Source organism: Rattus rattus, chromosome 2 (assembly GCF_011064425.1).
Source record: "Rattus rattus isolate New Zealand chromosome 2, Rrattus_CSIRO_v1, whole genome shotgun sequence".
NCBI classification, from domain to species: Eukaryota; Metazoa; Chordata; class Mammalia; order Rodentia; family Muridae; genus Rattus; species Rattus rattus.
This window is the reverse complement of record NC_046155.1, coordinates 5,528,846-5,550,269: the sequence shown is the minus strand read 5'-3', so window position 1 is coordinate 5,550,269 and position 21,424 is coordinate 5,528,846. Positions and strand designations below refer to the sequence as shown.

The 21,424-nt window shown below is 51.7% G+C and overlaps 1 protein-coding gene across 3 annotated transcripts in view; it reads left to right on the top strand.

Annotated features, from left to right (window-relative positions):
• The window catches only part of Shank2 (SH3 and multiple ankyrin repeat domains 2), a 389,007-nt gene that overhangs the window by 137,178 nt on the left and 230,405 nt on the right, over window positions 1–21,424 (top strand). For 2 of the 3 annotated variants that reach the window (XM_032891331.1, XM_032891332.1), the window contains exons 10-11: window positions 9,124–9,445; window positions 16,402–16,571. In XM_032891331.1, coding sequence (XP_032747222.1) covers window positions 9,124–9,445; window positions 16,402–16,571 — 492 coding nt within the window. Of the gene's footprint in view, window positions 1–4,885; window positions 5,314–9,123; window positions 9,446–16,401; window positions 16,572–21,424 lie in introns of those variants that run through there. The other variant, XM_032891333.1, reaches the window with a different exon arrangement.

Below are 21,424 nucleotides of genomic sequence, written 5' to 3'. Positions count from 1 at the left end.
CTCACTCCCCATTGGGTAGTTCTTCTCCAGAGTGCTGTGTGTGGGAACACTTTGTTTTGCCCTCCACACATGAACTCAGGTAACCCCACAGCCAGTACTAGGGATTGCCAAGTTCCTCCTGTTCTGCTGCTGGGGAAACTGAGGGAAAAGGACTGCCTGCACAGCTAGCCCATGGCTGCAGCCAGCAGTGCCCCAGCCCACACTGTCCACCTCCCACACGCACACCCCCACAGGCTGAAACCACAGCAAGGGGAGACACGCTTGTCATCAGCAGTGAGCACTTCCGAGTCTCACCACGTGCTGGTAGCACCTGCCACGTCCTCCCTGCCAGGACTTGAGAGCCTCAAAATGTTCTGATGCACAGAGAGCCTTTTTTTGTACAAGAAGTAAAATTATTTTCAGCCTGTTGTCAGGCAGCTGTCAAAAGACATGGAAATGAAGGGCTTAGTGAGTCTCTGAGAGGAAGTCCCACGGCCAGGGTGGGTGTAGGGACACAGGCTGTTGGCCATGCAAGTTGTAGAATGGAGAGAAAATGGTGGAACAGGGCTCATTTCGGGTTCACTCCCTTTCTGGAGAGTGATTCCAGGGGTCATGATCTGATTTTTTTTTCCAAGCATGCATGGACATTGAGTGGTCCCCAACGCTCATGGTGCTCTGCTCCCTGCAGGGCTGGAGTTCAGGTAACCAGCTGCACGGTTAGGTGTCTAGACTGTGCTCTCTGCCATCTGAACATGTGTACTGTCCCTGTCCTGTCTCCAGAGTAAAATCAGGTTGGTGGGAGGAAAGCTTGTGGATGGGGGAGTGAGCACCCAGGAGGATGAGGCAGGAGGATGGTAAGTTCCAGGCCAGGCTTAGCTTTGTAGTGAGACCCTCCCTCTAAGAGCAAAAGAGAAAAAGGAAATGAGAAAGTTGGTGTTGTTGACTTTGGACCCTGGTGTCTTCACTCACATAATATTGCGGCAGGGTGCCCTGGCACCTCCAGAACCTTACACAGCCTCTGCAGATCTCCAGAGAGTTCTGTGGATGCTCTCAGGGAACCCAGAATGGGAATGCCCCCAGAACATTCCAGAATCCCAAACCCTCTCATGAGAAAGCACCGTGAATAAAGGATCTCTAGCAGTCTTAAAGAGAAGCAGCTTTTGGTTTTATCTCTCCTTTAATTTTAATTTTTAATTCCCGCTCTATAGTTTCTGGTGTCCTTTTTTTTTTTTTTTTTTTTTCTCGGAGCTGAGGACCGAACCCAGGGCCTTGCGCTTGCTAGGCAAGCGCTCTACCACTGAGCTAAATCCCCAACCCCTGTTTCTGGTGTCCTTAAAGATGCTACCAGTATTTCTCAGGAATCTGCGGGCTCTCTGCCAGCCTAAGTCAACACCATCCCAACTTTCCAGAGAAGCCAGAGTTGGCAGTAGGGATCTGGGTCTCCATGGTCACCAGGGTGGAAGACTCCAGGGGATGGTGTAGACAGGTCTGTGCTAGGAGAGGAGGAGTTGAGCTCACTGTCTGTTGACAGACCTGTGAGCCAAAACCACAGCTGCTTGCATGGAACCGTTGTTCACACACGACTGATGCTCTGCCAGCCATGCATGCTGGGAGGCCACAGGCTGCAGTGACATTATAAGATAAGAGATAAAATAAACACCTCTGGCTTTGTTTGTTGTCTGCAGCCAGGAGGAGAGATTCATTGGTGGGAGGCGGGGTACAGAACTAACATCTCCTTGGGGTAGGGTGCCATGACCTACCCTTGACAACAAGAATCTCCTTGTGCTGGTAGAGACTCCTTTGTTGCTGGGGATATTCATGGATAGCGTGAGAGCGGGTTGTAGCAGAAGCGGCCCAGTCCCCAGCAGGAATTCTTAGGGTACAGCATGAGGCACCCCCACCTCTATAGTGGAGCCTATCCCAGTGTACAGAATTCTGACCACCCGGGTCACCACAAATGCACACACAGTCTCTAACCCACCTGCCCACCGTCCTGCCTGCCACAGCCACTCCACAGGGTCGCCCCAGCTCTAAGCTCTCAGCCTTGTCAAAGGAGCTTCACTTAGCAGTGGACAGTGGCAAATGCAAACTCACAACTGAGTTTTAATCTGAGAATCAAGTGACTGTAATTAACAACCCAGCCCTGCAGGGGACCTCGGTGACAACCCCTCTGCACTCCCCCACCACCCAGGCTGAGGGAACAGCACAGAAGGAAGAAAGGAAAGAACGCAAATCTGGAGGATGTGCGGAACCTTGTGACATGCCATCTTGGGGACATGACCCTGCCGTTGCTCCCATGAACATACAGCACTGAGGTCACCCGAATAAGACCTTTACAAGGCCAAGCCAGCCAGAATTCCAGGATGGATGGGAAGGAGCTCGTGAATGGCCCCGCCCCTCCCAGCTGAGGGTCTATTGGCAGTGAATGGCTGCTGGGGGAGGGTAGGTCCCATGTTCCAGTGGATGACTCCACACCCCTGCGTACACAGGCAACACTAATTGCACTCCGTGAGCTTTAACAAGGGAAAGCAGGACTTGGAATATGGGTGTGAATTTGGGTGCCTAAGAGGAGGTGGAGGGGCCCCTGGGATGACTATGACCAAAATACACTGTGCACATGTTTAAAAGGAAAAACTAAAGGTGTCTGAAGAGAGCGTCCTCAGGAATGGGACCATACTGTGGAGGTCTCTGTCTTATCATCATCTAGCATCTTCTAGTCATAGCCTGGCTGGTTTGCACAGTCCGATGAGACACTGGATTTTGGGGTTGGGTCTAGTTGGCACTGAGGAAACTGGGTGGCGACACGGTTCTGCTTGGGGCTCTTCTCTTCTCACTGGACAGCTCAGGGTTCTGCACATTTCCACAGCAGTTGCTACTTGTGAGCACGTGCATCCAAAGGAGCAGCTACCTCATATATGGCTGGTGGTGATGGCAGCTGGGGGCTTTGTATCTGGGCCATGCGACACTGCGGCCTTGCTGGAGTTTGGGGTTCTGCTCTAGGGAAGATAGGACAGGGGACCTGCTTGATCCTCACTCTTTTGACGTATCTGAGGTCAGAGGCCCAGTGTGGAAAAGAAGGTTCTGTCATGCGCCGTCATCTCCTTTCATTCAGAAAAGGTATGGGGTGTCACACACCCCCGTCCTGGGAAGAGGCCTCCTCCCACAACCTCCAAGAAAGGTCAGTGTCAGATGTAGGATCTTCTGGTGGGAAGGGTGCCTGTGGCACAAAGCCTAGCTTGTAGCTTTACACCCAGTTGTGGGCACACATTCTCTGCTCACACAGTGGCCAAGGAGACGCCAGAGCAGTGGGTGGCAGGGAAACTAGGCTCGGGTATAGGTTTGTGCTTTCTGGAAGCTATTGATCCCCGACAGATGGAGCAAAAGCACTGAGCATCACTGGTGTCTCGAGTATCCAGAGCTCTGGAAAGTCCTCCAAGCCCATGTGGTTGTGGGCATGACTGGTGGGGTCCCTGGCCTCTGGAGTAGGGCTTCCTATATTTGTGGACACTGGTGTCACCATCCCAATAAGGCCTCCAGCCAAGCACTTCATGATCTAGAAACCTCCATGTTGAAGTCTACCCAGGAAAGGTATTTCTAGTTCATCCCTAAAAGATGGATCCTTATGGGTGATGCCACAGGCAGAGGTCCTCCTGAAATCGGCTCAACCTTGCCAAGAATTGTCCAAAGGACCACAGCGGCCACACGTGTGATGCAGCAGCGAGCGTTAGACAGCCGCTCTGTCTCTAAGCCAGCCGTTTTGATGCCACCGGCTGTGACACTACAGGGGAGGATGTCACACGGGCGGTTTTGACATTGCTGACGAACCGTGTGGGCCCAATGGAGATGATGTTTAAATGCTCAGCCGACACGAAGCTCACACACAGACACACATAGTGAATCAGGCACAGTCTTTTTCCTCCCAGACAACGCCTGGCACAGCATCGACCATTCTGAGCGTGCCTGGGATCCCAAGTGTGCTGAGGAAGGAAGGTGCCGCTGCTTGGGCATGCCAGCCTCCTCTTCCTTACGCCGCCATTTTTGTTGACATAAACTGTGTCGACCATATGGAATTGAATTCAGTGTTCCAGTTGCTTTTTCCTGTCTCTTCTTTTTCCTTTTTCTCCCTCCCCCCGCCACCCCGGGTTTCGGAAGCTGTTCTCTTGGCAACCGCAGAAGCGCACTCTTAATGACGGCCCCTGTGGTAGATGCCCATGCAGAGCCTGACCCTTGCACCCCTCCTCCTCTGGAAGCACCTTCAGCCTTGTGTTGGAATCTGCCCCTCCCACTACAGGGCACAGCAATGAGCGCCCCGCCACCCACACTCCACACTCTCTTTGTTTGCTGTACAGACAGAACTTTCTCAAGGTGATGTTTGGGGAGAACTTCCCTTGCCTGACTTCTGTTGGGGTGTGAATGCCAGAGACACATGGAGAAACAGCTCTGAAGGGCCCATATTTGTGGGCTGCCCTGTATTCGGGTGCTTTACCTCTGACTACTTTTCCAGTTATTATTTCCCATTCCCCTCACAAAGCAAATGTAAGCGGCAGGGGGGCGGAGTCCTGCTTTCCCAGGGTCATTATCAGGATGGGGAGGGCCAGAGAAGTAATGCCACTTGCGTCTGATTCTTTCAAAGGGAAATAGGTCACTGTCAGAATTCCTGAATCCTGGCATGCCTACTGGCGTGTCAGAGATCTTCTGGTGACTTGTCTGAAACACGGATATTTCTCCCTTGACTTTCTTACCACATCTGCTAGCTGACAAATAGACTTGGCTTCTTCTTTAAAAAAAAAAATGTAAAAAAAAAAAATAGAAAAAGCACAGTACTTTATATTTAGCCACAGGCGCACGGAGCGCCCAGCAGCAGCCGGGTTTCCTTGGATAACTGGGGCTCCGGCTCACAAATGCCTCCCGGTGTCTCCTGGCCGCCAGCTCGCGCGCAATCGCCTGCTCCATGTTAACCCTGCGTGGTGCTGCCTCCCCGATGCCCTGCTTGCTCTCCCAGCAGAGTGGCACTGCTCACATGAGGATCACCGCCAGAGGTAGCCGGTTCTGAGAGCAGCCTCAGTCTGCGCACAGTTGCTTCCCAGCTGACAGACAGAATATGGGGTGGGCTTTGTCACCAGCACACTGGGTCTGGCATGCCCAGCGATGCTCGGGGCTGCAGAGCGCCCAGACGCCTGCCACTGCTCGCCGGGTCCCAGCCGCGCCAGCTCCGAGGGGCCGGGCTGCGCGCCTAGCCTTCCTGCCCGCCGAGAGGGTTATATAATGAGCGGACCGCTGCCAAAGTCACAGGGAAAATGAAGTCTTTGTTAAATGCCTTCACCAAGAAGGAAGGTAAGGAGAAAGCTGTAGGAAGCGTGGGGTGCCTAGTGAGCAGCTGTGGGCTGCTTCTTGGGGGAGAGGGGACTCGGGTGCCTCCTCAAATTGCTGGTTGCGGTTCACTGCTCAAGGAATAATTGCCCCAGCTTTGTGATATGGTTTGGCTCTAGTCAGGTCTGGAAGATTAACACAGATGAAGGTGCCTTTGTATTTCAGTGCGTTCCTGAGCCACCAGCCTCTGGCAGAACTGCATTCCAGAGCATCTCATCCAGAGTGCCTATGCCAGGGGACACATTGGGAAACTAGGTCTTGGGGAAAATAAAAGAAGTTTTGGGTTTCGGCTTCCAGTCACCTGGAGGCTGAGCACCTGCTAAGGAGGGTCAGGGCGCGTGGCTGGATGCACCCACGGCATCCTCTTCTGGTGCCACTTGCCAGTTCTGCCCGGCTGTCCCTGGGTTTCGAAACCATAGGGTGCATGAAGAATCCCTCTTTTACCATACCTTGTATGATTTTTATTGTGGGGAAAGAAAAACTGTATAAATAAATGCATGTAAGACGGCTAAGAAAATATCCACCCACCTAAGAACTTGCAGATTGCCTGAAAGAAGGAAACCGTTGGGTGGCATATTAATCATTTTCAGACAGGAAAGGAGTTATTTTTAACACTTTTCATGAAAAAAAAAATAAAACATCATTTACGTGTATGGTCCCAGTCAGAGAGTTTTCTCAGATAGCAAGCTTGCTATCTTCCAGACGAAACCAGGTTTCCAAAGAGGTGACTTTAAGGAAATTAGGAAGCGCACTTACTACCCAAGCTCACTGAGAACTAAACACCAGAGACACTTCAGCAGCCTTGAAACTAATTTGATATGAGCCTTGGTCGTTAAGCAAGACGATTTTCATTAACACGTTCACTCTAATGTTACCTGTGTGGGTCCATTTGACTCACTTGGCTGGTCTTTGGGGTGAAATGTGTATAAAATGTCCCGGCTGTTTTGTTCTATGACTCTGCCTGTGCGGCCTCGCCTGTATGAGGACATCCTGCCCACTCCTCCCTTCTGTAGACCCAGGCTCTTTGAGATGGGCATAGAATAAATTCTCTTCTTTTTCTGATGAGGCTTACCAAAATTCGCCATGTGGGATTTCGATTTTTATAACCCACGGACGGCATGAATTGCAGCCACGGGTTAGAGTGTTAAGTAATGCTATCGCCATGATGCTTCTATGGACGTTTCTTTCCTACGGAGTCTTTCTTCTCAATGGGCAAGGGCATCAAGTGCTCCCCACATCCACTCACTTTGCTATTAAGGGTATTAATACCTTATGGGTTACACAGTCAGAGGTGCCATCAACTGTACTCTTAGGGATGGGTGGCTCCACAGACGCACAGTTGCAGCGTGCCAGCATGTCCGGGTCTTGGGTACCCTCCACCTGCCTCCCTGCAAGGTGTAGGCACTATTGATCCTCTCACGTCTGCTATCATGTCGCTAGCCTTTTGGCTTTCCCACCAAGAGAGTTCTCGAGCCCCTGATCTCAGCGAGTGGCAGATAAGACTGACATTGTGGGGGTCGCCTGTCCTTTACAAGGCCGTTTAAATCCCCACCTCTGTAAGTCTCAAGATCACCACAGACTCCCTGGTTGGCTACAATTATAGGCTCTATGGTGAAGACTCCGAGACTTCTCGAGGCCCTGCTCCGGCAGCGTAATCAGCAAGGCTTTGTGCCCAGCCAAACACACTTGGTGGCCCGACCTGGCATGGTTCCTTTGGAGGTGGGCTGCTGGGGCTGTAGGCCTATCTCTTTAAGAGCACAGGCGCTTGGCTTCAGGGAAGACACTACGAGCCTGGGTCTGTCCCTGACCAGCCCCCGTGAGTCACATGCTGGAGAAACTGGGAGTGAGATCACACAAAGCCAGGAGGTTTGCTGACCATCTTTTCCCACCAAAAGCTTGCAGAGAAAGCAGGGCGCATGATACATGCTGCTGCCCACTGGAGAGATGAGGACTTCCTCCATTTATCCACGAGCCGCAAGCCCAGCAGCCTGCCCCCTGTTACACGGCTTCCCCGCTTGGCAGCTAGCTCTGATTCCTAGGCGTGAGGAGAATTGTCCTGGGTCGCAGAGGATCTGAACGAAGACTGTCAGAACCACCTGGGCATCTCTGTTCCTGTGAACTGTGCAGGGGTTCTGTCCCTACATCTGCCAAGGCGACTCTGTCCCCGTGAGCAGTACTGATGCTAGCTCTGTCCCCATGAATTCCTCCAGGACCACCCCTGTCCTTGTGAGATTTGCTAGGGCCACTTCTTGAGTTATGCCTGGGCTATCTTTGTCCCAGTGAATTATTCCAGGGACACCTCTGTTCCTATGAACTGTGCCTAGGCTGCCTTTGTCCCCACGAGTTCCACCAGGGACACCTTTGTCCCTGGGAGCTGTGTTGGACTACTTCTGACCCCATAAGATCTGTCGGAGTTGTTCTGTTCCCATGAACTGTTCATGAAACACCTATTTCTAGCACCACCCATGTCCTTATCCTTGGGCTGTCCTGAGGATCAGAAAGCCATGGACTCTGATAGAGTAGGAATCTTAGCTTTGTATGAGGTACCCTCCTCTGACCCCTGACCTTGGGCAGCTGTTGCGGTAGGCTGCCCTAAACTGTAGCGTTCTGCTTCTTTTATGTCAGGGCCCTTACCCAGGTCAGTTCCCCCGGAAGCCCTGTTTTTGTTCCTAGCCTCATATGGTCCTGTTTATAGAATGGAGTCCTAGGATTTAGGGGCAGAAGTCTTGTGCAAGGCTTCACTGGGTATCAGTGAAGGGGTAGGGGTGTGTAGTATCTCTGGCCATCGAGATGAGGGTGTCTACTGTAACTGCAGTGTGAACGCCATACCTGGAGGTGCCCAGGCGTGCCTAATCTGAGTCCCCAGATACATTGGGCTCAAGAGTGTGAGGACCCAGCTCTGTCTAGACCTTTCCATGAGACACCCCGTGAAGTGGGGCCACCTGCTGCTGCCACACGGTGCCAGGCTCCACTCGCTGAGAGGAAAAAGAAAAGATTCTGGGGTGTTGTGGCCTCTTCTACCCAAGAGATTGGGGGGCAGAGGTGGCTGGCTTTCCCTGTGACCGAGGCTACAGTCCTGAATGCATAAAAATGAAATACCTGTTATTCCCCATATTGGATACTGAATATCCGAGATTAAAATGACCTGGGGCTGGTTCTCAGGTCTATCTGTGACTTACAGATGATGTCGTCTCTGTATCCTCATGCCTGTGTCCTAAATCTCTGGACCCTGATTATTGCTGTCACATGAGGCCATCCTGTTGACTTGTTTTAACATAGTCACCCCTATAAAGGACCTCTCCCCACATGTGGTCACATCCTGAGGTCCTGGGTTATGTAGAGTAGCGTAAGAACTTTGGGTTCATAGCTCTGCCCACAGAGCTCAAGCTCAGATTTTTAGGAGATGCTCCTGAGCCATGCAATGTCCTAATGCTTGGTGACATGGGGAAGCCCATCCTTACATGTGTTATGGCTGTGTCTCCCTGCCGAAGGCATGGGCGGGCCCGATGGAAGGTCAGACCTTGAGTTCCTTCCATTGAGATCCTGGCTTGAGCGTCCATGTGCTGGAGACATTATCCGCCTCAGTGTTTCTCTGTGTTCATGTTGGGATTGAGTCAGGCCTTGGGGAGCCCAGCACCACTCAGATCCCGCACCAAGCCCCCAGGGCCATCCCTGACTTGCACGGGGGAGCGTGAATGCATGCAGACCTGGCCTTCCTGTGTCCCTGTCTCCTGACATTACTCATCTGCCTCTCTCTTTTTCTCCCCAACCCAGTGCCCTTCCGAGAGGCCCCAGCTTATTCCAACCGCAGGCGGCGGCCCCCCAACACATTGGCTGCCCCCAGAGTTCTTCTGCGTTCCAATAGCGACAACAACCTCAATGCCGGTGCGCCTGAATGGGCTGTCTGCTCTGCAGCCACCTCCCACAGAAGCCTCTCACCCCAGCTGCTGCAGCAGACACCCAGCAAACCTGATGGAGCCACAAAGAGCCTTGGAAGCTACGCCCCTGGGCCCCGCAGCCGCTCTCCCTCACTCAACAGGCTGGGTGGCGCTGGCGAGGATGGCAAGAGGCCACAGCCGCCACATTGGCATGTGGGGTAAGAAGAAACTGGGTAGTGGGCAGGGGCTTCCATGGGAGATGATTACCAAACCAATACATGCTCCTCAGTTCAGGCTGCCCCGGAGAGCCTAAGGCTGAATTCTGTCTTCTGAGCCTGGGGCCTCTCTGCTTAGCCTGGTACTCTTAATGCAGGGGTGAGGGAAGCTGAGCTGTGCAGGGGCCTTATGTCCTTTCCAGTGTCTTGACTCCTTGGTCCTCGAAGTGAAAAGGCCTTAGGGAGTCAGACCATAGGGTATACTCTGTGCCAAGTGCTCTCCCAGAAGTCTCCTCTGTCATAGTCACACTGTGTCCAAACCAGTGACCCTGACCGGCCTGGAGCAGGGGTGGGGTGGGGGAGGGAATGAAGCTCAGAACCTGTTACAGCCCAAGAGACCAGCCATGTCTCTGTCAGCCTTGGCTTTTGCTACACATGTGAACTGTGTCTGCCCAGCCTGTCAGAGTCCTAGAGCCTCTCTATCTACCTCTGAAGCAGTCCCAAGTGACAGTCTAGAATTGGGTAGGCTGAGGGGACCACTCAGGACACCATAGCCTGGATCTTCCCTAGGGAAGGGGCTTCCGACCTGCATAGCCAGGAGGGGCCTGCATTTCCATGTCCAGCTCCCTAGCACACCTCTGCCCTCCTGAGTTTCTTAGCTGAGAGAAGAGACTCACAGGGATCAGCTGATTATGGAGGCCTTGAGGCTATATGTGACGGCCATCAGAGGGATTTGGGGCAGCGAGGAATGAACGGTCTTCCTGTCTTCCTGTGATCCCTGTGGTGGGCCGTGGGGGATGGTGGGATGTGGAGCTGCCATAGCAATGTCCTCACTGGGGGCGACTTCCACTCTCCTCTTCCTTGTATCTTTTGTCTTCCCTTCCTCAGTCTTCCTTTTGATTTTTCTTCTGCCCTACCCTGCTTAACACAAGCTGGCCCAGACAGGGTAGGAAGCAGTGCGCTCTGCAGTCTCTGCCCTGTGCCTACATAGACAGCACAGGTGCGAGTCTGTGTTCACCTCTCCCGAGGCGGCGCCCTCTAGTGGCACGTGGAGGCACAGCTGAGTCACAATCCTCAGACCTTCCCCAGAGACTTGCATTTACCCTATGGGAATCCTGGGAGGTGGTTGGGGCAGTACTCCCAGGCCCTCTCTCAGCTGTCCAGATGTGGAAGATTACTGAGCATCACAGGGTGATCTTGATTTGGTCACAGTCCTCACGGGGACGGTCCACTACTGTCTCATTTGTCCTAAGTGACTTTAGCTTTGACAGGGAGCAAAGGGTCTGGGGAGATCCCTAGGAAGACAGGCCTCTCTAGCATGTCCATCCATGTGAGACAGGCTGCCCTTTCCAACCCCACCCACCTCTGCAGGTTCAGGTCGTGAGGTGAGGATGGTGACATCATCGTCATCCATCCCCCAGGAAAAGCCAGTTCCTCGGTTGCTATCACAAAAGGACACCCATTTGAAACAAGGACCTCACATTGAAGAACACAGTGCCAGAGACCGTAGAACATTCTGTATGTGCCACGGACTGCAGAAAGCACAGGCCACTCTGGTGTCTCCCCTGCTCTAGTAGATTCTGGGGTAACCACCTTGCCTGTGCATTCCAACCTATCAGACATGGATCTGAGGGTGATGATTAGATTGCCCTGTGGCTCTATGCTTTGTCTACCCATATGTTCTCTTTCTCTCTGGGTCTGTAGGAACATGGGGACCTGCACACCTAATCCTGTACTTGTGGAGCAAGACATGGTTACCTCAGCAAAGAGAGGAAAGGACTCCCTCCCCGGCTTTTTTTTTTTTCTTTTTCTTTTTTTTGGAGCTGGGGACCCGAACCCAGGGCCTTAAAAGCTTGCTAGGCAAGCGCTCACCACTGAGCTAAATCCCCAACCCCTCCCCCTTCTATCCTCATCCCTAGGCTGGGTTAACAGAGATAGGAGAAGAGGGGGAGGGTATGTGTGCGTGTGTGTGTGTGTGTGTGTGTGTGTGTGTGTGTGTGTGTCTTTTAATATTGAGTTTAGATCTCCTTAGACATCTGCTTGTCACCTATACCTAATGTGTGATAGCATGTCACAAGGACACCAAGAACAATGTGGGTAAGACTACCAGGTTTATGGTTGGGGGAGGCAGAGCCAAGTGAAAGATACACCCTGACTGCTTGTGGAATCCAGGTCCAAACAACCCTTCTCTTCGTGTAGTCTGCAGAGTGCAGCAGTCTATGGCTGCTCTGGCAGGCTGCAGCTCCCTGGATACAGGAGTTACAGAGCAGCCATTATTTCAGGGTGGAGGGCTCTGGAGTTGAGCTTGCATATGGTCAGAACCCTTGCCCACCCACTTGGAGCCATTAAGAGCTTGTTGGCCATCCAGACAAGGGAGGTACTCCTCCACTGTCAGCACAGTAGGGTATTATATTACCGACCTGTGAGTTAGATGGGCCCTTCGCTCTATTCACCCTCAGTGATATAGTGGATCTGCCCACTGAAGGCTGATTTTTGCACTTTGTATCCTATGCCCCTCTTGAAACCGTCTTTGTTGTGCCAGTGTGATGGGCCTATTGAACGATGGTGAGTCCTTGTCCCTGTCATAGCTCCTAGGGATGGGTATCTGGGGGCAGGGTAAAGTAAGGTGTCTGGCATAAGCCTTGCGTGCTTGCTGGTTTGGTGTTCCTCTCTCTAAGTCTTAAATAGCCAGAAAAGAACAGAATGGCATGTGTTGAGTCTGTAGACACAGCAATGATGGTGGTCATGCAGCCAGAGTCCAAGGCCCAATTGCTGGATGTGATATTGGCTGTGCCCCAGCCCCAGCTAGGAGCTCTCACAGCCTCTATTATCCCAGACCTTTCCCAGAAAGACACTGACTTCAGCAGGCCTCTGTCAGGTGACTCCTCCTGACCATATCTGGAGTCCTTTTACTCTACACATCAGCCCTGCCCCGCACCTTTTCAAGACCAACCACAGCACCTCCTTATCAAATGTTCCACCTCTGTCCTTGCACCACTCCGGTCCCACCCTACGGCCACAGCCATGGTGCCCTAGGTCCCACCTGGCTGTGTGTTCCTTCAGACACCTTCTGTGGCCTCCTTTGTACGGCCTGACCCTCACCCTAGCTCAGACAGGCCTGTGTGCACTGAGACTTTGACTTTGGTGTGGCCTTGGTCTCAGCAGCAACATTACCTGGTTGGAGTCCACTCCAGTTCACTATGAAGCCTCTGTGGCTTCTCCCATCTTCTGTGCTCAGATGTGTGCTGCCCTGTGGCGGACCACCTGGGAAGCTGTGAATGAATGAATGAATGAGTAACCGATGAAGAGTGAATGAATGGAGGGACCTCGGTGTGGGGGTAGTTCCTGGTCCTTCCCAGTCACCCCACAGAACAGAACATTGGCTTTCTAGTACCGAATCTCCAGCAATCTAACCCTCGGCCTAGAGAAAGTCGGCTGGTGCTCCATCCGGCTGCTCTTGGCCAGAACATGAAGGAAACATGGCAGGGGAACTCTGTGTGTCCTAGCTTAGCCTCTCAGGCCTGCTTGTCTGAGGCTACCCCTTACCTGGGGCCATGGCTCTGCTCTTGCTCAGGGATGCTATAAGGAGAGCAGAGCCCCTGGGCAGGAGGGCACAGGTCATAAAACGCCTTCCCTTAAGGTACAGTCTTTCCTATTCAAGATTCGAGGGTGGCTCTGACCCCCATGCCAAGTCATTACTCATGACACCCTTCTCTCATCTGGGAAATGGACTCAATTTTTTGTCTGCTGCCTTGGGGCACTTCATGAAGTTCAAGTTAATAGTGATTATTCCAATACCCACACAGGACCACCCATCACCACTGAGCCTTACTGTGTGTGTACCCTGCTTCATGACCAATGATCCCCCTACCCCTGTTCTTGGAGGCTTCTGAGCCTCCAGAATGATGACTCAGAGCTAGCTCTCTGTAGAGTGGGCTAGAAAACAAGAGACCCAAGACTATGTTTACATTGACTTCTGTGTGGAATAGCATTCAAGCACTGGCTTGAATTAGCTAGAGTGCCCCAGCATTTTGTTACCTGCTTTGCAGTTGACACTGCACTGTGTGGAGTGGATTCCTATTGATGTGTCCTCATGGTCACTCATGATGGGCAAACTGATACTTTGAAAGATCCACTGATTTGTTTAGTGTCTGGTAATTAAGGGGTCAGTTGGGATTCAAGCAGTGTCTCTTGAAATTTGGGTATGTGAGTGAAGAGATAGGATTCAGCTATGCAGTAAGTTGAGCAGATGAGTGAATAGACAGGTGATTGGCAATGGCAAGATAGATGGACAGACAATGGATAGTGAATGGACATGTTGATAAGTGAGTGGATGGATGGATGGGTGGCTGGCTGGCTATATGGGTGATAGATGGGTGGATTGATAGGTGAATGCTATATGGATGGATAAATAGATGGATGGATGAGTAGGTGGATGGATATATCTGTGGATGGGGGGATGGATATGAAGGAAAATGAATAGATGATTGGATGGACGGATCTATGAAGACCCAAGATGTGGCTGGCAAGACAAGGAGAAGCTATATAAAAGGGCTGAGGCATGTTCTGTCCTCTATCTCCACCTTACAGATGCCATCCTGGTGGTCACATGGCCCACTCAGGCACCTGTGCCTCTATAACTCTTTGACGACTGTATCCATGGTTATGCTTTAGAAAACCTTGGGGATGTGTGGGTGTACATTGTGAGCCCCAGCTATAAACAACCTTCCACCTCCCTCAGTGGCCACAGGGCCCAGGTATGTTTTCAGGCCCTGCATTCATGCTAGAAGAAGCCAGGATGCTTGACCTTTTTTCCCTCTTTGCCTCACGTGGTTGAAGGGCAGATGCAAGCTTTGAGGCCAGGCAGGCCCTGTGTATTTAGTACTCATCCATCCTCACCAACATTCCAAACGAGGGCCTAAATTTAGCATGCCACAGCCCTAATTTCACATCTGTAGACTGGGTTCCTCAAAGACATCAACCAGGGTCTGGTGGCTAGCTCTCACAGTCGTGCCAGATAGAAAAGTAAGAACTTATGGGCCAGTGATGTAATGTATAACACATCTCCCTATTGACCAGGTAAAGTAAGAACTACAATCAAATGTAACAGAGCACACCTTTGCAGTTCTGTAAGAGCACCCCAAACCACAGGGCCCTTACACCCATGGGCAACATGGTACAAAAGGCAGCTGGGAAAATGGTCTCAGTGAGGGATTGCCTAGGTAGGTCTGGGTAGGTTTGCCTGTGAGGGATTTCTTCTAATTCCCTTAAGTGTGTGGGGAGACACAGATATTATTCTCCAGGCTTGGGCTCCTAGGCTGGATAAGGGAAGAGGAAAGCTAGCTAGCTGTATTCTCTAAGCTCTTGACTAGAGGGGATGTGACTAGCTAGCCGTTTGAAGTTCCTGTCTTGACTTCCCTTCAGTAATAGACTGTGACCTAGAATCGTGAGCCGAATAAACCCTTCTTCCCCCGTATTGCTTTCTTGTCGGAGCATTTTATACAGCGACAGAACTGAAACTAGGACAAAACTTCACCTTAACGAATCAAAGAGCATCCCATCAGCTTCCAGAAACTCCCCTGCATTCCAGTTTCCCCATTGGTCCTTGTGCTATGTGGCTCCTTCATTTCCTTGCAAGAAGAAGTTGGAGGCCACTTCTGAAGGCCTAGAGGGCACAGCACATAGGTTTAGAGACCAGAGCTGTGGATCTGGGCTCCTAATCTAGGTCCAGACGTGATTCCCATCCCAGAACCCTCTCCTGTGCTTTAAATGCCCACCCTTTCCCTCGGCAGTACCCTGTTGGAAGGCTCCAGCATTGTGAAGGTGCTGCTTTCTCAGCAGGAAGCTCTGTGAAGCTGTCCTGACATCCTGACATGTTTTTTTAATGTGGTCATGTTCATGTCCGAAGCTCCCCTTTCTGAAGAGAGGAGTGACAGGAGGTCGTCTCGAGGTTGTCCCCGATTAGAACTTGGGTGAGCACTTGTCCCAGCATATGACAGTCAGTCCATCACCCATTGGAATTCCAATGCCTCGTGATGAGGACACCGCAGAGTGACCCATGCGAGGACCTTTACCCTGCCTGTCCCATTGCTGGTCTTGATTAAGGCTTCCCACTGTTGAGGGAAGGTGGGCCTGGGACACACATTCAGTGCCAAATTAGTGATGTAAAGAAAAGTCCTCTTGGGAGTGGCTAGCAGGCTGCCCATGATCATGAGCACTTGTGTGAAAGATTCCACGTGTATCCTTACCAGCGTGACGGATGCTCACAATGAGCTGGAAAAACAGGACAAGGGCTTCCCCGATGACGAGGCTTCAATTTGTTTTCATTGTTGTAGTCAAGGCACTCATGAGCTTTTCTATCTTCACCATTGTGTGTGCCCAGATCAGTGGCCACTGAGCTGAGTGTCCTGAAGCTGTTCCCACCATGCATCTCCAGAACTTTCCATCATTCCAACTGAAACTCTGTCCCTGCGAACCACTGACACGCCATCTTACTTTCTGTCTCTGTGGATTTTATAGTAGGGAACCACGTAAGGATGGAATCATACAGTTTATGGCCTTGTTGGACTGCCTTCGTCAAGCATAGTGTCTCCAGGGCTCATCCCTGTGGTGGTATGGGTCAGGATACCTTTTTCTGACTGAATGATGTCTCATTGCATGGGTGGTCATATGCTGTTCATCCAGTATCCATCTGTGCACACCCGGGCTGTGAATGCTGCTGCAAAGAACACGATGTGCAAATGTCCCTTTGAGACCCTGCTTTACCTCTGTGGGGATGCGCCCAACAGTATAGCCACTGGGTCCTTTCGAGTCACTGCCCTTTGACCCACCTATGTCCTTGCTGTCTGGCTGCACACATACCACTAAAGGCCAGTCTCAGTTCAGTATTCGAAGACCACAATGGCCATGTTTGGCAAAGTATGACTTTCTTCTCTCTTCTCCCGTGTTGCCTAATTCAGGTTGCCCTTCACTCCTGGTGCCAACAAGGACTCCCTCTCGACCTTTGAGTACCCAGGGCCCCGGAGGAAGCTGTATAGTGCGGTGCCTGGGAGACTCTTCGTCGCCATCAAGCCATACCAACCCCAAGTCGACGGCGAGATCCCCCTTCACCGAGGCGACAGGGTCAAAGGTCAGTCTTTGTCGTCTGCTCCTGGGGAAGGCAGGCCCTCTCTGTCTCCATGAAACACCTTGGTGAGTCTTCTGGAGCAGGGGCAGAGTCCCAAGCATCAGTTCAGCAAGGCCCACAACTCTTGAGAGGGAGACAGTGACTCTCACTGGTGCCTTTGACTCAGTGTCCCCATTGCTGAGCCTTTATGGATGGAAAATGCCCACACACACTCCTGGATCCATTGTGGTGAGTACAGGGATGAGCCAAAGTGGGGCTCAGTGGGTTAAGCCACTTTCCAGACAGAAAACCTTATGAGAAAGTGGGCTTGGAGCAGCCCATGGTGTAGGTGTGGGTTCAATGCGTAGAGGAAATCAACCAGGTGAAGTAAATTCTCTAGGCAAATTCTGAGGACTTTTGCGAACAAGCCAAGAAGTTCAGTATTGTTCCAGGGGTCCTAGGGAGCCAGCGATCACTCATGTGTAGGTGAGAGGAGTCTGACGGATATTGGGAAAACACAGATAATGACAGTGTGGAGAGAGGAGGTGGGCAGTGACTTCAAGGCCTGTGCCTCAGGGCCACAGAGGGCATTGGAGGAGGGGTAGGCGGGGACCTCAGGAGCCGCATAGAAGGTACAGCTTACAGGTAGAGCAAGAAGGGTCCTTCACATGCTCAGCATCGCCAGGCCCCACCACCAGACACAAGGTGAAATAGTGGCCAGCGGCTTCTGACGCTGCTCCCTCCGTCCAACCCTTGCTCAGCCCACAGCAAGGGACACCTTTGTTTCTTTTTCTGTCACTCACCTGGGGTTCCTGTGAGGGCCTGGAGAGCGTGTACCCCATCCTTTCCTAGCCCTGGCATCCGGCTTCCGTGCCTCTGCACTAACAAGTCCTTGGTGCCCTGTTCGCTTCCCTTTCAAGTTCACTTACTCTTGCCTCCGAAAGCCCCTTTCCCCATCCCGTTCCTCCCGCGAGGTTCATAATTTCAAAAATTATGTTTTCCTCACTTTCTGAGCGTGTGCTTTAAATTGCTTCCTTCTCATTGCGGCGCCTCCTTAGGACTCTGCTGGGGCTCCTATTCATTGGAAACATGTGCTGTTTTACAACACCAACACCATGGCTTGGCGTATACACCGCTCTAAAAATCCCCGTCTGATCATTCACCAGCAAGCGCGTGCGGGGAGATTTACGCTCCATCCATCGCTTTTGTCTTCTCTCTCAAGGACACGCTCTGCTTGCCTCATTCCCACACCCACTGACTTTTGTTTTCTGGTTATCAGCCCTTCCCCTGGCATGGACCATCCCTCAAGGTCTGGGGTTCCAGGTTCAACTTTCTGGTCCTTCCAGCTTCTCTCACTGTAGGGGTTTCTCTATACCCTCCTCCAATGCTGGCCTAGCAGTGGGGACTGTGCTCTGCCCAGGATAGACCAGGATATGGGAGACAGGGACTCTTGTAAAGCTCCCAGTCCTGCTCCTCAAGCTAGAGAGCATCCCCCAGAGCCTGGCTGCCCCTTAACAAGGTCTAGCCCCTTCTGATGATGGTGGCTGTTTGCAGCAGGCTTTGGAACTGTTCTCCCCACTGGGGTCTAGTGGAATCCCTGTTCACCACGCCCATAAGGTGCCTGGACTACGCAAGTATGGTTTAATGCAGGAGTTTAAACCTCTACATGAGATATGGTTCTGAATTTCAACAATATAACCCAGCTGTGGGTCAGAACCTTTTCCTATACAAGCAGGTGATATTTGTTGGTCTTACCACAGGTGCATGGTGTGTCAGACTCAGCATACACACGGGATGCAGACTTTGCAGGTGTAACAGGGCAGGCATCTGGGCAGCTGCCTCCTTGACAGCTTCATCTACAGTGCTCACTCAGACCCATCCTGACTGGTGCTTATAACATCCTTGCTAAGGCTGGGACTCCAGCTATAAAGTGTTTGCTGTACAAGCATGAAGTGAGTTCAGGTCCCCAGTCTCTGTGTAAAAAGCCAGGGACAGCAGCACACATCTGGAATTGCAGCTTCTCAAGAACAGAGACTGGTAGATTCTGAAGCCCCTTGACCAGCCAGTCTAGTAGAATTGGTGAGCCCCAGGTTACGTGGGAGACCTTGTCTCAAAAAGTAATGCAGGTGAATGAAGAAGATATCCAATATCGGTCACACAACCAGGGACACACATGCATGCACAGGCGAACATCTGCATGAATACATACCACACACGTATGCACGTGTGCGCACACACACACACACACACACACACACACACACACACACACACACACACACACACACACACACACACACACACACACTGTGGCCCTCCCTGGATCAGAGTCCATTTCAAATCCTACCAATATAGCAGGCACTTAGAAAGCCATAGCTCTGCATAGTTGCCGCTCACATCCGTGCTGTGGCCTCTGGAGGTACAGTTCACATCTCCTGACTTTGCAGATTGCAGAAGGGCATTGTTCGATGCAGTGGTGGAGGCCTCCATCTGTCTGACCTGGTAGTGTCACCGTGTGGCTCTTAGACCACTTATGTGGAACTGAGATAGTCAGGCCAGAGGCCGAGGGGCTCAGGAAACTCAGGTTCTGAAGACCTCTCAGGACCCTCTGTCCAGCAAACGTGTCCTCCCCAGACTGTGCCCCTAATGGCAATTCTCTCCCAAGCAGCTGGAGCCATTGCCAGGCGTGGACAGTGTTTGGAGAAAGCTTGGAGTAAACAGGTCCCTGGCACTTTCCCAGCTTGTTCAACACTGCCCGAGTAGCGCTGGGAGCCAGCTGGATGCAGCCTCTGCTAATCCTGGGCAGCAACCTCAAGGCAGCAGCACTGGCTGTCCAGGAGGTCAGGGTGGCTGAACATCAGGCTACATCCAAGCTAAAGATGGCATATGTATAAGGAATGTGCCCCAAGCAGGAAGACGTTGTTCAGGCCCTCCCTCCAAACTGCCGGCTGATTTTCACTCCCAGACTGGGAGGGGAAACTCCACCCCTGCACATCTGTAGAGGGGAGTCCCCTGTAGTGGTTGTTGCCTGGCTAGTGAGACTGGACCTGTAGAAAGTAGGCAGAAAGCTCTTTGTTCTTGTCCATGACTTACAGTACTGTGCCGAGACAAGTTAGGAAGGTCCTTTCTTCTAGAAGGTTCTGGGTGCTAAGTGTGCCCGTTCTCCGGAGGGTTGCCTGGCATGCAGTGTCTTCACTTTGTCCTCCTTCTAGTCATCAGAAGTACTGTCTCTTCCTTGACTCTCCCAGGGCCTTCAGTGACAACTATTCCTTGCCTTCCAAGTCTGCTCTCTGCCCCCAGGTCTGGCCTTGACGAGCCTCTTCTGCCCAAGCTCATTATTTCTAGCCCAGTGCGGTTTCTTGTTCTGACATGTGAAAGAGACTCCCTCTTCTTTACACATCACCTTAAACAAGGAGAACAATCTTAGCTATTCTGAATTAAAGCACTGATTTACAAGGGAGCTGAGCCTGACTTAGTCTTTACTAGGCAAGGTGTGCCACTCCCACACAGACACACCCACTTCCGTAAGACACTTCCACACAGACACACCCACTTCCATAAGACACTTCCACACAGACACACCCACTTCCGTAAGACACACCACTTTCATAAGGCTTCCTCACAGACACCCCCACTTCTGTAATTCCTCACAAACACCCCCACTTCCGTAAAACACTTCCTCACAGGCACGCCCACTCTTACACAAACATGTCTACTCTCACACTGGCATCCTGTTGTTTCTTTGTCCCCATGTCACTAAAATGTTCCAGAGAGCAGAGATGGCAAATCTTTTTTTTTTTTTTTTCCTATTCTTTTTTTTCGGAGCTGGGGACCGAACCCAGGGCCTTGCGCTTGCTAGGCAAGCGCTCTACCACTGAGCCAAATCCCCAACCCCAGCAAATCTTAAAGTACCAAGTGGCACCTCTCTGTGCACCTGCCTGTACTCACAAGCTGTTTGCTTTTTCTGAGGGCCTCATCCTGGTGACACCCCCAGACTGTGTGCTTGAGAGGAATCAACTGCAAAGCTGCATGCAGGGATCCCCCAGAGCAGGCAGTGTGGCAGGATGCCCACAAGCAGGGATGGCGCCCGTGTGCCTCTAGTGGCAGTATGAGCTAAGTAGTGTTCCTCTCTGACAAGTGAGGAAACTGAGGCACAGTGATAAACAACCATCTCACATGTGGCACAGGTAAGGTATGGCATGGTAGATCCCAGGCAGAAGAGAATGCCAGCCTGACCTTGCCAGCCTGACCTTACCGTCTTACTTCTTGCTGGGTGCTTTGAAGCATCAGGGTTGACCCACTGAAGGCTCTGAAGAATGGGCATGGGGTGTCCTTGTGGGCCTCACTGCCCAACACAACCTAGGACCTCACCCCAAGATGAGCTTCTCAGGTCCAGAGCTGGGAGGCTGAGCCAACTGACCTTCATCTGAGCTGTGTGTGTGTGTGTAGGGGGGGGGGCAGGGACTACTCACCAGTCCATGCTTCGAGGAAATTGTTTCAAGCAAATATGATGGTATCAGCTAGTCGAGAAGTGGCTTGTCACTTTATTTGGGTCATTTCCTCAGATTATTGGGCAAGCATGTACAAAGTTAGAGTTTGTCGTTCCGTCCTTTTCAAAACCACAGATGGGTAGATCTTTATCTGCTGTTTGAAGTCAGAATAATGGCGAACAAATCCTTGGGCCAGGATCTCTTTTTCTCCACCGCAGGGCCTCAAGCCTCAAGTAATCTAAAGACAAGTTGAGATGTGTGGACAGGGTCACAAACTCCTTCACGTAACCATGTTCAGACAATACACATGCCATTTTGAACAGGTCATCACAGCTGTCTTCATAATGGAAGCCTTTACCTTAATGGGGCTAGGGTGTGCTGTGAGGT